Source organism: Sander vitreus, chromosome 23, assembly GCF_031162955.1.
Source record: "Sander vitreus isolate 19-12246 chromosome 23, sanVit1, whole genome shotgun sequence".
NCBI classification, from domain to species: domain Eukaryota; kingdom Metazoa; phylum Chordata; class Actinopteri; order Perciformes; family Percidae; genus Sander; species Sander vitreus.
Window position 1 is genome coordinate 13,816,220 of NC_135877.1, and position 13,189 is coordinate 13,829,408.

The 13,189-nt window shown below is 40.9% G+C and overlaps 1 protein-coding gene across 2 annotated transcripts in view; it reads left to right on the forward strand.

Moving 5' to 3' along the window:
- Window positions 1–13,189, forward strand: part of exoc4 (exocyst complex component 4) — a 122,636-nt gene that overhangs the window by 37,461 nt on the left and 71,986 nt on the right. For both annotated transcript variants that reach the window (XM_078281488.1, XM_078281489.1), the window contains exon 11: window positions 10,063–10,159. In XM_078281488.1, the coding sequence (XP_078137614.1) occupies window positions 10,063–10,159 (97 nt within the window). The remainder of the gene's footprint in view (window positions 1–10,062; window positions 10,160–13,189) is intronic.

Genomic DNA, 13,189 nt, shown 5'->3' on the forward strand with positions numbered 1-13,189 from the left:
AATCCTGTTTATCCAGAGTCGCATATCTCTAATGGGTTTGAAATTCATCTGTTATATCTAATTTATTTCTCGTCAGTGTTGTAAGGACTCGCCATATATCATTACACACATGCACACAGCTACCCAGGCACATATGTACATGCCTCACATACATATGCAAACACACAGGGGGAGTTAATTGCTTGCCTTCCCCACTGAAGCATGTCTCGTACGCTTCAATTAATCCGATGCTTCATCTAAAGACTTTATTACAGCTCCATATGTAGCCAGACCTGGAATATGTGTTGTGAACGTATGTATTGAGAGTGCCATCGAGAGCACGTATATAGTGTTCATACATACAGCACATTCTCTGCTGTCTGTCTAAATGTATACATAGTGTTTCTGGGTGTGTATCCTTGGAAAACCACGTCTTCAGAATCACAGAACCCCATCCAGATTCAATCACATTCCTTATGAATAAATTAGGAAAATAACAATTTTCCAGTTATAGATGGGTTGCCATGCCCCCATATTCCTTCGCATGTCTCCCAACTACAAGACTTTCACATCCCCCGCCCCCTGCTTTTTTTGAATGCCTCTTTGTGTGTGATGGCAGCGGATGACTCAGAGTAGCCCAGTGGTCATGTGGGAGGTGAAGTGTGAATATAGCCTAATAACAACTGCAGTCTTGCACCATGCCGAGTTAGTAATGCATTTACAGCCTTTTTTTAATTTTATTTCTCTTTGTGTCGCGGCCGTTCATTGTGTTTCATGTGATATTGCCTTGCCCCGGGGCACGTTTGATGTGACAAACCCCCCCATGTGACAGCCATATAAAAGCCTGCCTATCACCTCACGCTTAGCCTGGATATCCACGTAAACAAACAAACACTTCAGACTTCCCCCCCTTTCCCTGCAGGCATGTGCATATACTTCATTCTCAACTCTCTCCCACCTATGACCTCCCTCCACTCCTAAGATGTATTCATAACCAGTCCAAATCTATTTCACACATTCCCTGCTTTCCTTTTGATATTCAAATGTACTTGTTTACACGGTGTCCAGCAAACAAAAAGAAAAGTCTGGCTGAGTCCTCTATGCAGGCAATATAGTTACAAACAGCTCTCTCTCTTTCTCTCTCTCTGCCCACATCTTTTATACCTAATGCTCAGATTGAGGTAGAGAAAAAAAGCTGTATTAGGGGCATCTTGTTTGTTTAATAACATCATGTTCCCATGAGAGGAGGAGGAACAGGGAGAGCAGGAGGAGGAAGAGAGTGGCAGCTGGGGCCGACCAGAAGTGGTGTTCCTTGTCAAGCTGATTTGTAAACCCCAATGTGGAGGGGAGGGAGAAGAGGTGCAAATGGAAAACTGTCTAGTGGGAGACGAGGGTGGAGGTGATGGTGGGTGGGATATCAGGGGTGGGGCTAGCAGATGCTGATAGTCAGGTGTTCCCAGAAGTGTGTGTGTGTGTGTGTGTGTGTGTGTGTGTGTGTGACGTGAAGTAGCAGAAAATACATGTTCCTGCCAAGTGATGTGACTTTGGCCAAACTGGGATTGTGATAGCTGGGGGTGGAATGTTTTTGGAAAAGCTTGAACATTTCAGAACAATAATAGGTTCATTAGAGGAGATTTTGAAGAGACACATCACCGTTACTGACTGCCCCCCAAAAACAGCATACACCCACCTTTTTTTCATTTAGATAGCTCTTTGAGAAAACTAGCTATCATGTTTTCCAGGTCTACCCTCGTTCTTACACCCAAGTACCACAAAATTACAGACTTGCCTTTTCAAATCCTCTTTTTCCAATCATTTATTCACTTCATGTGTGTTAAAAATTCAAGGGTAATTGTTGTTCACTCATCTTGTGTAGTGATCAATACTTGACTTCTGCTGAACTTGCAATTTATGATTTATCATATTCGTAAATGGAGCCTTAGATGGAACTGAACTCTGTTGGTGAAACAAATCAATAGTTATTATAGGATTATGATGTCAGAACGTCAAAGACAACCTGCTTAGCCATATTTGATGTCTTGCATTTTTATTTCTCAGTGTTGTATGTTCATATTGACCCACCACAAGTAAATGCCAAATTATTTAATGTCACGGTTCTCAAAGTATTAGTACGTTTGTAATGCTAATATCAACATGGTAGTGGATAAATTTGCTTGCTTCATGCAAATTTTATTTAAAGTTTATAAATTTAATTAAAAATAGATATTTAGTTAAGTTTATTATTATTACAAACATCCAAAACAATGACAAATAATGTCTAGAATATTCTCTGGAATAACCTCAAAGGTACTGTATGCTCAAAAATTATGCTGAAAGCATAATATGGCAAACTGAAGCCCATTAAGAATTGTCAAGGCGTCTCAGTTGCAAACCATCCAGCGTGGCCTGCCTTTGGCGAGGGGGAAGAGGGTTCGCTGCATCAGTTGTATGCTTGGCCAACAAATGGTATTTGAGACTCGACATAGTAGCTCGACAATGTGGAGAGAATCATCTGGAAGAGCTTTGAAATTGAACTTGCCATTCGAAAGACCCTTTTCTTTATCCATTTCTGCTCAAGGAGATTTGTTTCTGCTATCCATCCACACATAATACATCCATGCATCCACAACGTTACTGCTGCATCGCTTCCTGATTTCCCAAACTACGGAGCGGCCCGAAATCACAGAACGCCAAAAAAACATAGTGCCGTTAAAAGGAATTTTTGTTGTTGCATCAACTCGTTATTATCGCGTTCATTTTGACAGCCCTAAATATTATAGTTACTAATAATTCACAACCTTGTAGTTTCTCAGACACTTCTGAAACTTTATCCTAGTCTCAGAGTTAGAGGGATTTAGGCAAACGGGACGTTTTTACACACCGTAGAGGAACCTTTTCTTAAACTTTAAGACAATACTGTTTTTCATTAAATCGTCTTACAGTAAAAGGAAGACTAAAAATAGATGGATTAACTAGTTAATAGCTCTGTCTATATCAGATTTTTCATTTTTGTTTTCAAAAGTGTCCTTTAATTGACCATTATTACTAGTATAACATTACCCTTGAAGCTGAGTGATGTAGAAAAAGGTAATTGGACATCATTGGATGTCTGTGTGTGTGTGTGTGTGTGTGTATGTGTGTGTGTATGAGAATGCTACACACATACACTACCGGTCAAAAGTTTGGAGTCACTTAGAAATTTCCATTCCACTCCATTATAGACAGAAAAGCAGATGAGATCAGTTTTTTTTTAATCAGGGCAGCAGTTTTCAGATTACATTATGTGCTTGCATTATTGCAAAAGGGTTCTCCAATGTTTTCTCAGTTAGCCTTTTAAAATGATATCAGATTAGTAAACAGAATGTGCCTTTGGAACATTGGATGAATGGTTGCTGATAATGGGCAAAGTAGATATTGCATTAAAGATCAGCCACTTCTTTCTACAACAGTCGAGAACCCTTTTTCAATGATGTAAGCACATAATGTAATCTGAAAACTGCTGCCCTGATTAAAACAAAAACAAAAAACAATGCAACTGATCTCAGCTGGTATTCTGTCTGTAATGGAGTGGAATGGAAATTTTTAAGTGACCCCAAACATTTGACCTGTAGTGTATGCATGCCAAGTTATGACATATATGAATAATGTAATGTAATTGAATGACGTGTTGTAACCGAGTCTACACTTGAGTTCTGTACCCGCCGGGAACACCACTAGAAAATGACGTTTCCCCTCTTGCTCCAGTGCCAGACCTTTATGAATCGCTTTGTTCCAGCTGCGACATAACTGGGTTTGTAGATAAAAATGCGAGCTACCTCTGTTACCTGACAGGCTATTACTGTGAAAAGCCTTTATTTGTGTTCAGCATGAAAGCAAATATGGAGCAGCTGCATATTGTGGAAAACAGGCACACATACACACACTGCTGCATATGTCCTAGCTTTCAGTAGTTATTTTGTATGTGTTAGCTTGGGCTCATCGTGTTCAATTTACTTGTACATAGATTTCAGCAAGGTTGATTGGCTAAAACATTAGAGATACTGACTCCCCTCCTATTTCAAGACATACACACACATACACACAAATGCAGTGTTGGATTATCATCTGCTGTGGGCCCATTGATTGAATTAGAGTAGCTCTGGTGCTGAAATTAGAGTGGAGCTTGGAGACAGTGTGGAAAATGCACTGTGGCTTGTAATAATGATATCAGGTTTTTACTGTATTGTTCTTCACCAAAGCTCTGGTTTGAAAGCTGAAAGATAGAAGCATGATAATAGAAAATGCATTGCAGGTGGTTATTTAAAGATAGATATTAGAGTTGCCAGCATTTGACTCACTGTTGTTATGTTATATGTTTGTGGACCTACTAAAACTAAGCATTTTACAGAATCTTTACATATTTGATGCTAGTACATTCCACTTTTCGTGTAGTTTTAATTTCATTTAGCAATTGTGGCTCTACACTTTTAGACAAAATGTGGATCATATATGGCTTTTTTCATTTATTTCATCTATGCAATGATGGCACAGCTGAGAAAGCTTGTTCTCATCGCCAAACATCAGATATGGCCAATGTCTGCAGGATATAGGGAAGCAGATTGTCAGATAATCAAAATGTAAACTTTTTAGGAAGAAACTCTTTATCTCACTAAGACCTTCTGAGATAAAACGTAAACATGGCCAAAGTTAGTTATGGCATTTTCACATGACATCAAGATTTAGACCCTGGCGAGGTGACGCACAGATAAGTCAGACATTAAATGCAGTAAGAAAGTGTAAGTGGGAAGAATAGATGACAGGGAGGATGCAGAGGACAACAGAAGGAGAACACAACAAGGTTGTAATAGTTTACACAGTGCTGGCATTTAATCAGACAGCAAGAGCTTGGTGTATTTTCCCAACCCAAGGGCTAATTTTAATCAGCATTGGTCTTGTCATTATTGGCGGCTTTGACTGTCACCTCTGTTTACTTTTAATTTTAGACCTGCTGATTGGAGAAGATGGAGGGATGAACAAATGACAAAGGGAGAGAGTGGGGGAAGGAAGGTTGGAAGAAGGGCATGTGGGACGTGAGGCTGTAGAGACCTTGGCACCTGCACCGTAGCAGATTTACTGGTAGCCAGACAGATAAACACTCACCTCTTGCTTTCCCAGCGTGCAACAGGTTCCTGCGGGAAAGAAGAGGGTGTGTGATGTGCTGTTGGATACCCTGCTGGGGGTCCATTCAAAGATGCGATTGGCACTTGGTTTTCTGGCCGATTAGTTCTTCTGGTCTTCACACACACACACACACACACACACACACACACACACACACACACACACACACACACACAGTGTTGCAGTACCAGCTGTTTGTTTTCTTCGATCAGTTGGTTGAGCCACTTCTTCATTCCACACTGAAACAATTCAAAACTTAGATGGACTGTCATGAAATGTTCTACATACAGACTGACATTTCCTCTAGCGCCACCAGCAGGTCAACCTTTTCACTACTTCAGCATGTTACATTTGAATTTACTGTAGCTCAAAGCTCTACTGTGCCAAAGTACAGCTTCGCAGAGCCACTAGCATGGCTATCGGATAAGCTTATTTTCCAACATCGCCACCAATTGCCAACCGATTGAAACTGAACTGTCATTGCTGAAGTTGGAAAGACACGCAATGTACATTTCCAGTTGTTCATAGGGTTTTTTCCTCAACAAAAGTCCTTTACAAAAGATGACTCTTCCGCATGTCTCAAAAGGGACATTCTGCACAATTAATATTCATTCTGCTTCTGGAGTGCATTGTTGTCATACCACAACTGACAGATGTGCATTCATTAAACTAAAGACCACAGAGACACACTGTTTGCCACAGTGAGGCTTTTAATAATTAATCCAACTCAATTTACACCTGAATTTATTTATACTATTATTTATTTATACCGTTTATTCTCGGCTAAGGGGTGGATCTGGTCTCTTGGTTGGTGGAGCAGCAGATACAATCCCATCAAATTAATTTTAATAATAGAAGGCTCTCGTTAAGACCCAATCAGACATGAAGACAGTCTGAGTGGAATGGGATGCCCGGAATTGACCAGAGAGTCATATATTATTGACACGGAAATCGTTCTTATTAAATCAGCAGGTTTCAACTCTGAATATGCAGCCGACTGCCATTCTGATTCTTTCACAAGCACACACACACACACACACACACACACACACACACACACGTTTAAATATATCTGAGTTGTACATGGAGAATATTACCTGACTTGATCATTCCCAGACCAATTTCCATAGCATAACGGCTACAGACAAATGAGGCTATCGAGGTTGAAAATTTGATTATTTTACATGTCGCTGGCTAGTGGTACAGATGAGGTGCCTCAATCAAAGGAAGAGCACTGCCTCACTCTTTGCAGAATCCTACCTGTCAACAATTAAACTCGATATTTTTATGTTAAATCCTACTCATGCTGTCTTGACCAGCACAGCCAATTCTTTTCACGTTTGTAAGCCTACGTTGTGTGCGTGGGGCATGATTGCAAGTCAATTACAATCAGAGATACTAGCAAGCTAACTTAAGTTATATCCCTTCTAAAACTAGTAATAGTTAGAATGTGCTTTAAAGATGACAATATAAAACGAGGAAAAGCCAAGTGAGTAACATATTTATTGAATTATTATATATTGCTATATATGTGGCAGTGCTGTACATGTACACATATACACCCTCAAACAAGGAATTATGAGTATGTGGACTAACTTCTGTCCTTTTTTCCATATAGGCACCCAAATTTAGATTGCGGACGCAAAGCAGAATCAAACCACTTGTAAATTAGGGATTATGACTGTTCCTTTGCCCGCCTGTCTGGATTTCCTCATCTCGCCCTGTTTGACACACTCGCAGATGCAGAAACACTCTGGTCCCAGGAGATGTTGGAGTGTGTTAAAGAAGGCATCACACGTGCGTTTTTTTCCTGCCTAAATCTAGGCCGGGCCGGAATTCATCACAGGATCAAACCCGTTTCTCATCAAGCCCAGAAAAGTGTAGCTAATGCAATTTCACTAAGTCACTGCCTGACTTGATTACATGTGGGCTGGGGAGCGCGTGCTAAAGCCCCACGGGGGGCGGGATGGGTGTCACTGTGTGAGTGTGTGTCAGCATATGGTATCTGTGTAGTTTAGGTTGATCCCTTTATTTTAGAATCTGTGGTAGTACACCTCTCGTGTGTGTGTGTGTGTGTGTGTGTGTGTGTGTGTGTGTGTGTGTGTATTTCAAGCCATTGTACCATATGTGTATACATATCAGTACCTGTCTGTTTGTACCCCTTAAATCCATGGATGTTGTTATGGATAGAAGTTGTGTGTCATGTCTGCTTCGTGTGTGTGTGTGTGTGTTGCAGACGGAGCAGTGGTCCTCCAGGGGGATTTCAGGCAGATTTGGCCATATTAGAATGTGTCGCTTCTTCCTTTCCAGCTTTCAGTTGCCGTCCCACTGAGCACCACACCTCCACTCACCCCTCCCACTAATCCTGGATCAGACCACATACACCAAGGGACTGAAATGCGCAAACACTCATCCAGACAACACTAACGAATACTCAAGCACACAAAAACAAAATGGCACTTTTACACATTATTTCGAGAGACGGTTGGCAGCAGTTTGGTGGCATCCTGACCTGAAACCGAAGCCACCCTGTCACGTCTAGACAACTCTGAACAATCCCATGCATATTAACGCTGGCCTATTTAATATTCATTAGTGCTATGCCCTGTTGGCAGCTGGTCCCAGACCCCATGGATCAATGAGGCCTCTACCTCGCTTCTTTGTCTGACAAGGATGCACATGTTTAGAGCATGAAATTAAATTGGTCACTGTCATTTGGAATACATACATGGTAGTCAAGTGTGTGTGTGTGTGTGTGTGTGTGTGTGTGTGTGTGTGTGTTTTTTGCCGGTTAGACGTGGTTCTTGGAGCAGACAGGTAGCGCTAACTTCCCCAGAGTCTGTGACATGTTGATGTTATTCATGGGAACTTGAATGTTTGCAAGTTGATTACGAGAAAACAGAGAGAGAGAGAGAGAGAGAGAGAGAGAGAGAGAGAGAGAGAATGAGCAGGAGAGTGTGTTGGCGGCAGCTTTGTTTAGGAGCCTGTAATTGAGTCTTAATTGAATTGGCACCAAAGGAGGAATGGATGGAGAGATGGAGAAAGAGAGTTTGAGTGAATTGGACCTCATCTCCGTCTCCACATAGCAACGCAAATGTGGGCTTACCGTGCAGGCAAATATCATGGCTACAGATCAGAATCCGAAACCCTTGATTTGAAAGTTTTGGATGGATTGTAATCTTCTCTTGTAATTTTAATGAAAATACGGAGAGTGTTACTTTTTCATACTTTTCAAACGAAACTTGTTCCATTAGAAATGTATTATGGAGCCCGGCACGGGGAACAATGGGTTGATATGCATTTGAATGCAAGGCTAGGCAGGCAGCGCATGAAAATTTGGAACAGGCTTTCACACTATGGCAAAGTGTCTTTGTGTTATATATCACACAAGCTTTGCAAGGTCGTATTGGACATACTAATGAAACCGAAGAAAACAGCAGAGCAAGGCTTTGTGCCAAACTGAAATCTCACCATTTCTGAACACACAGGCACACACACCCTTACCCTTTTCGAAACCCTATCAGAGTAGCTTGGATCGCCATCTTATTTGATTTCTGTCCAGTTTCTCCTCTTAACTTACTCTGTACACTTGACACCGACTCACAACCCATTCCAACCTAAAAGTTCAGTGTGCATGTTGATCTTACAGAGTCTTAACATTTTGGAAGCAAACTTTTTTTCTAAAGGTTTCCCCGCACACAGAGCTCAATTGTTAATGTATCAGACTCCATTGGTTTTGAATCTAGAAGGTTGTATTTATTGCGTTGTCTTGTTTTTCCAGTCTCATGAATGTTACTGAGTGCCGAGGGACTTAACACACCTAAATCAAGAAATTCGAATGAATAACATTTTCTCCACTGAATAAGGCAGGATTGCCAAACACTGCTCTCCCCTCCCTATTCTTATTCATCAACTTCACCTGCAAACACTGTATGAACATATACATAAGCATGTGTGCGTGCATTCATGCATAGTATTCTTTCAAAACCTGTACACACTGGGTGCCCGGATAGCTCAGTTGGTAGAGCGGGCGCCCATATATAGAGGTTTACTCCTCGACGCAGCGGGCCCGGATTCAACTCCGACCTTTGCTGCATGTCTTTCCTCCTCTCTCTCCCCTTTCATTTCTTCAGCTGTCCTGTCAATTAAGGCCTAAAAATGCCCAAAAAATAATCTTAAACAAAAAAAAACCTACACAGACACACAGACAGACAGACAGACAATCTTTGCAGTTAGCTGTATTGACAACGAGATGCAATTTCTTCTCCATCAATTATATTGATTACTTCAAGATGACTGGAGGTAATGAGCTTCGGTGTTCTTTCGCTCCCCTATGATCGCCCCTCTTCCCCCGTCTGCAGCCCCCTCCCCTCAGTGTCTAACTCCCCAATTCCTTTCTGAGCATGTAACATAGCTATGATTTTCTGATTAACCCTGTTAGCTGTGATGGGTTCACCCATGCAGTGAGGCAGGGGCATGGAGGAGTGCGAGCATATGGGATGCATTTAGATTTGTGATGGAGAGCTGCACTGATTGAGTGATGTGTTTATTAGGGCTGAAGTTGTGGTCCTGTACCGACTGAGTGTTGCAAAATGATTTAAGGTTTAAAAAAATATATTGATTAATGGAGGGAACATCATTGTTAGATTCCAGGGAGAGCAAAATTCAGGGTCATTCATAACGGCACTCTTGGTTGAGTGGTTGATTGGACACAGCATGGTGATGATTGTTAAGTTTTGAGTCTGTTTTGAAAGCACGTCTTCAGAACCACCTGAATCCTCTGTCACTGTCATCCTATATATGATTCCCACATTTACATTTTACATACTGTGCAGTTTAAGCACCCCATGCTACAACACTACTATGTATAAACATTGATTTTGAAATGTTTGGTTGAGTCAAGTCCTGTCTCCTATGTTCTAGGGGGTGCTGATGACAACCTGATTGAAGGGGGAGAAATGAAGTTTGTGTGTAAACCAGGAGCGAGGAACATCACCGCCATCTTCCAGCCTCTTCTCAGGTACTTTAGTGATACACGGAACATCCAGCCAAAAATGGATTTGGATGTGGTTTCAAGATGCGTTTCTAGTTTATTGGGAATGTAATCAGCAACACAAAACCACAAGAAGTCTATAGTTACTCATCTGCAATGAGACACCCCCTATTGTATGAGTAAGTGCTGAAGTAGTGTACTAGTGCGACGACTGCGGGCTGAACAGAGTCACAAGCAAAGATAAATTAAGTGATCATAATTTCAGGCAAGCCGTTACTGTTAGTTTTACAGTACATGAATGAGGCAAGTCAAAAAACAGGTACAGCAATCTGACCACTCAAGATGTAGTAGTTATATCATCACTAAAGTGTTATCCTGGTAAATTTTGTGGACAGAAACATTACACTGCTGCTTTTAGTATATGGGCATGCTTAACATTAGGACATTCTGATGTACGAGACTTCTGATGTCCAGCAATAGGCAACTTAATTGGATCAGATTAAAATAAAGTTAATGACCGACTGAGCCTGCTGTCTTTACTGGAACAGTTTGGGCAGGATTTGATTAACTTTACAAGATGTGTGAAAGGGCCACTAGCGTCATACTGGTCTGTCAGAGAGGGATGGTCAAGGCTGGGACATGACTCAATACCAGTAAAATGTAAACTAATTATATTACATGGCCTCTTACTGACTGTCTATCGATTTCAACCTTTTTAATGTTAAGTGGGATATCGTAAATCAAAAATGATGTAATATACTGTACCTTACGTTCCAAATGTTTTGTTGATACTATCTAGGAATTGGGATTGACTACCACCCTCGCTTTAATTTCCCATTAAATTTGAGTATTGTGAAGGGTTGTCTTTGTGGCAGTGTTCTGTATGTCTGGTAGTTTTCTATACAGCGCTGTGGTCCCAGGCGAGTCGTGTAAATCTAATTGTGAAGTGATTTAATTGAATTGGCCTCCATGCAGTGATACATTACCTTCTAGGATCCATTAAACAGAGATGTTTCCTACTTCCAATTTTAACATCAAGGTGCATAGTTTTAATGCATAAAGGAAGTACAGTATACATGTTCAGTTTTGGCAAACACTGTTCATCCCTTAAATTTGTATAAAGTTGGCAGTTGACGAATGTATTGACTGTAAAAGTATCTTAAATATTCAGCCAGTGGAGTGCTATAGCTTCACACATGCATTCTGGGTAGTAACTGTACTACTGTATGAGGTATGTAACTTGCTGGTTGGCTCCACAAAGTTTAATCTTAAAGTCAGTGAATACAGGCAAACTTGAAAAAAAAAAAAAAGCCAATACAGAGAGTTGTTTGTTTTAGAATTTGTTCAAGTATACTCGCAAATAAATTATACGTACCATATACCCTGACCACTCAACATTTAGCTGACTACTAAACAGTATGGAATCGCATCGCAGAAAATCAGCTGGTTAATTTAGTTAAGATAGATTGCACTGCATCTATCAGATCCTTTTACTCTTCATCACATCCCCACTAACCTAAGCTGCACTGTCAGTTATCTTGTTAACTTTTGTTTGATTGAATGATGCTCTTTGAAAGCTGTTTTCAAAGAGTAAGGACCGTCTATGTTTGTATGTGTGCGTGTTGAAGTTGTGCATGCATTTGTCTATGCGTGCTTTAATGTCTTTCTTTGCAGGTAGTTGCCTGTGAGTTTATCTCCCTTTACCGATGCATTGGCCCTGAATCGTGTTTGACCCTCAGTCCGTCTCTCGCCCTCTGTTACACACTTTCATTCTCTCTCTGACACACATGCACACACATGCTGACGATCAACCCCTGTTCACTGTAGGTCTGGCCACGCTTTTGTCTGAACAAATGAGCAAAACTAAAATGGTGACTAGCTTTTTGCTCACCTATCCCATGTTGTCTGTAATGGTTCATATCAATCACACCAAACTGCTTTGCACACAGTGCCTTCTCTTCTCTTCCTCTCTCTCTCTCTCTCTCTCTCTCTCTCTCTCTCTCTCTCTCTCTCTCTCTCTCTAACTTACCCTCTCCAGACTTGTAGTGCCAATGGAGCGCTGTTTCTTGCAGATGGTTTTCTAATGGCCAAGCTCTTGCACTCCACTGATGGATCACTACACCTCCTGCAGTCAGCCATGCAACTCATGGCAGCTTTAATGGCAGAAGCAGTTGGGGGTTGCGGCACAGGAAATCAGTGGTGTGTGTGGCAATGTGTGGACATGTGAGACATCAGGGTCTTAATGTTTGATTGCAAATTTTCTTTAGGTGTTGCAGTATATTTATTTTTCTTCTCCTAATTCAAGCGTACTATATTATTCTTGTGTGTCTGTTTTTCAAATCTTTGTTTATATCTGGTTTCCAAAGATCCACAACATCTGCAAATGCCATCATCGGAAATTTTTATACGATGATGTTCTACCTTCCAGTGGTTACTTAGTCATGTATGTACAACACAACATTACAATGTAATGTTAAGCCTCAGAGTCATGAGGAGCATTGTGGATTCCATCCTGGGGCCTGTATCATGAAACAAGATTAGTCGGTTAGCCAGCTATTGGGCTTGACTTTTCTAGTATCACAACGCTTACTCACTTTTAATTATGATAGATCACCATGATAACCCATGGTGCACAGCTAACCTGCTCCAGAGGGTTAACTTCAGAGAATCAAATCAAAATGTGTCAACAGCCTGCTCATTTATAGCCATAGCCATACTTTTTATATTTGGAAATCATTCAAATACAAAGTAAGGCTAAGCTTCTCATTTTATTCTGCTTGTGTGATTACATTTTATCTTTCTCCTTACTGAATATCACTTTCTGCTGGCGCATTAACCTAATTTCCCTGTGGGCATTACCATTTCATCGCATGTCATATTAAGTACTCCATTCATGGTTCAGATGATGCCACATGTGATTGGCTTGTAATTAAGAATGGCACCTCTTTAGCCAGAATGTGCTCAAAACCAGAGTTAACTGGACCTGCTGAAAAAGAGCTTCATGATACCAGGTATTCAGGTTTGCCAATGTAATGCTTAGTAAAGCCAAGTTACCCA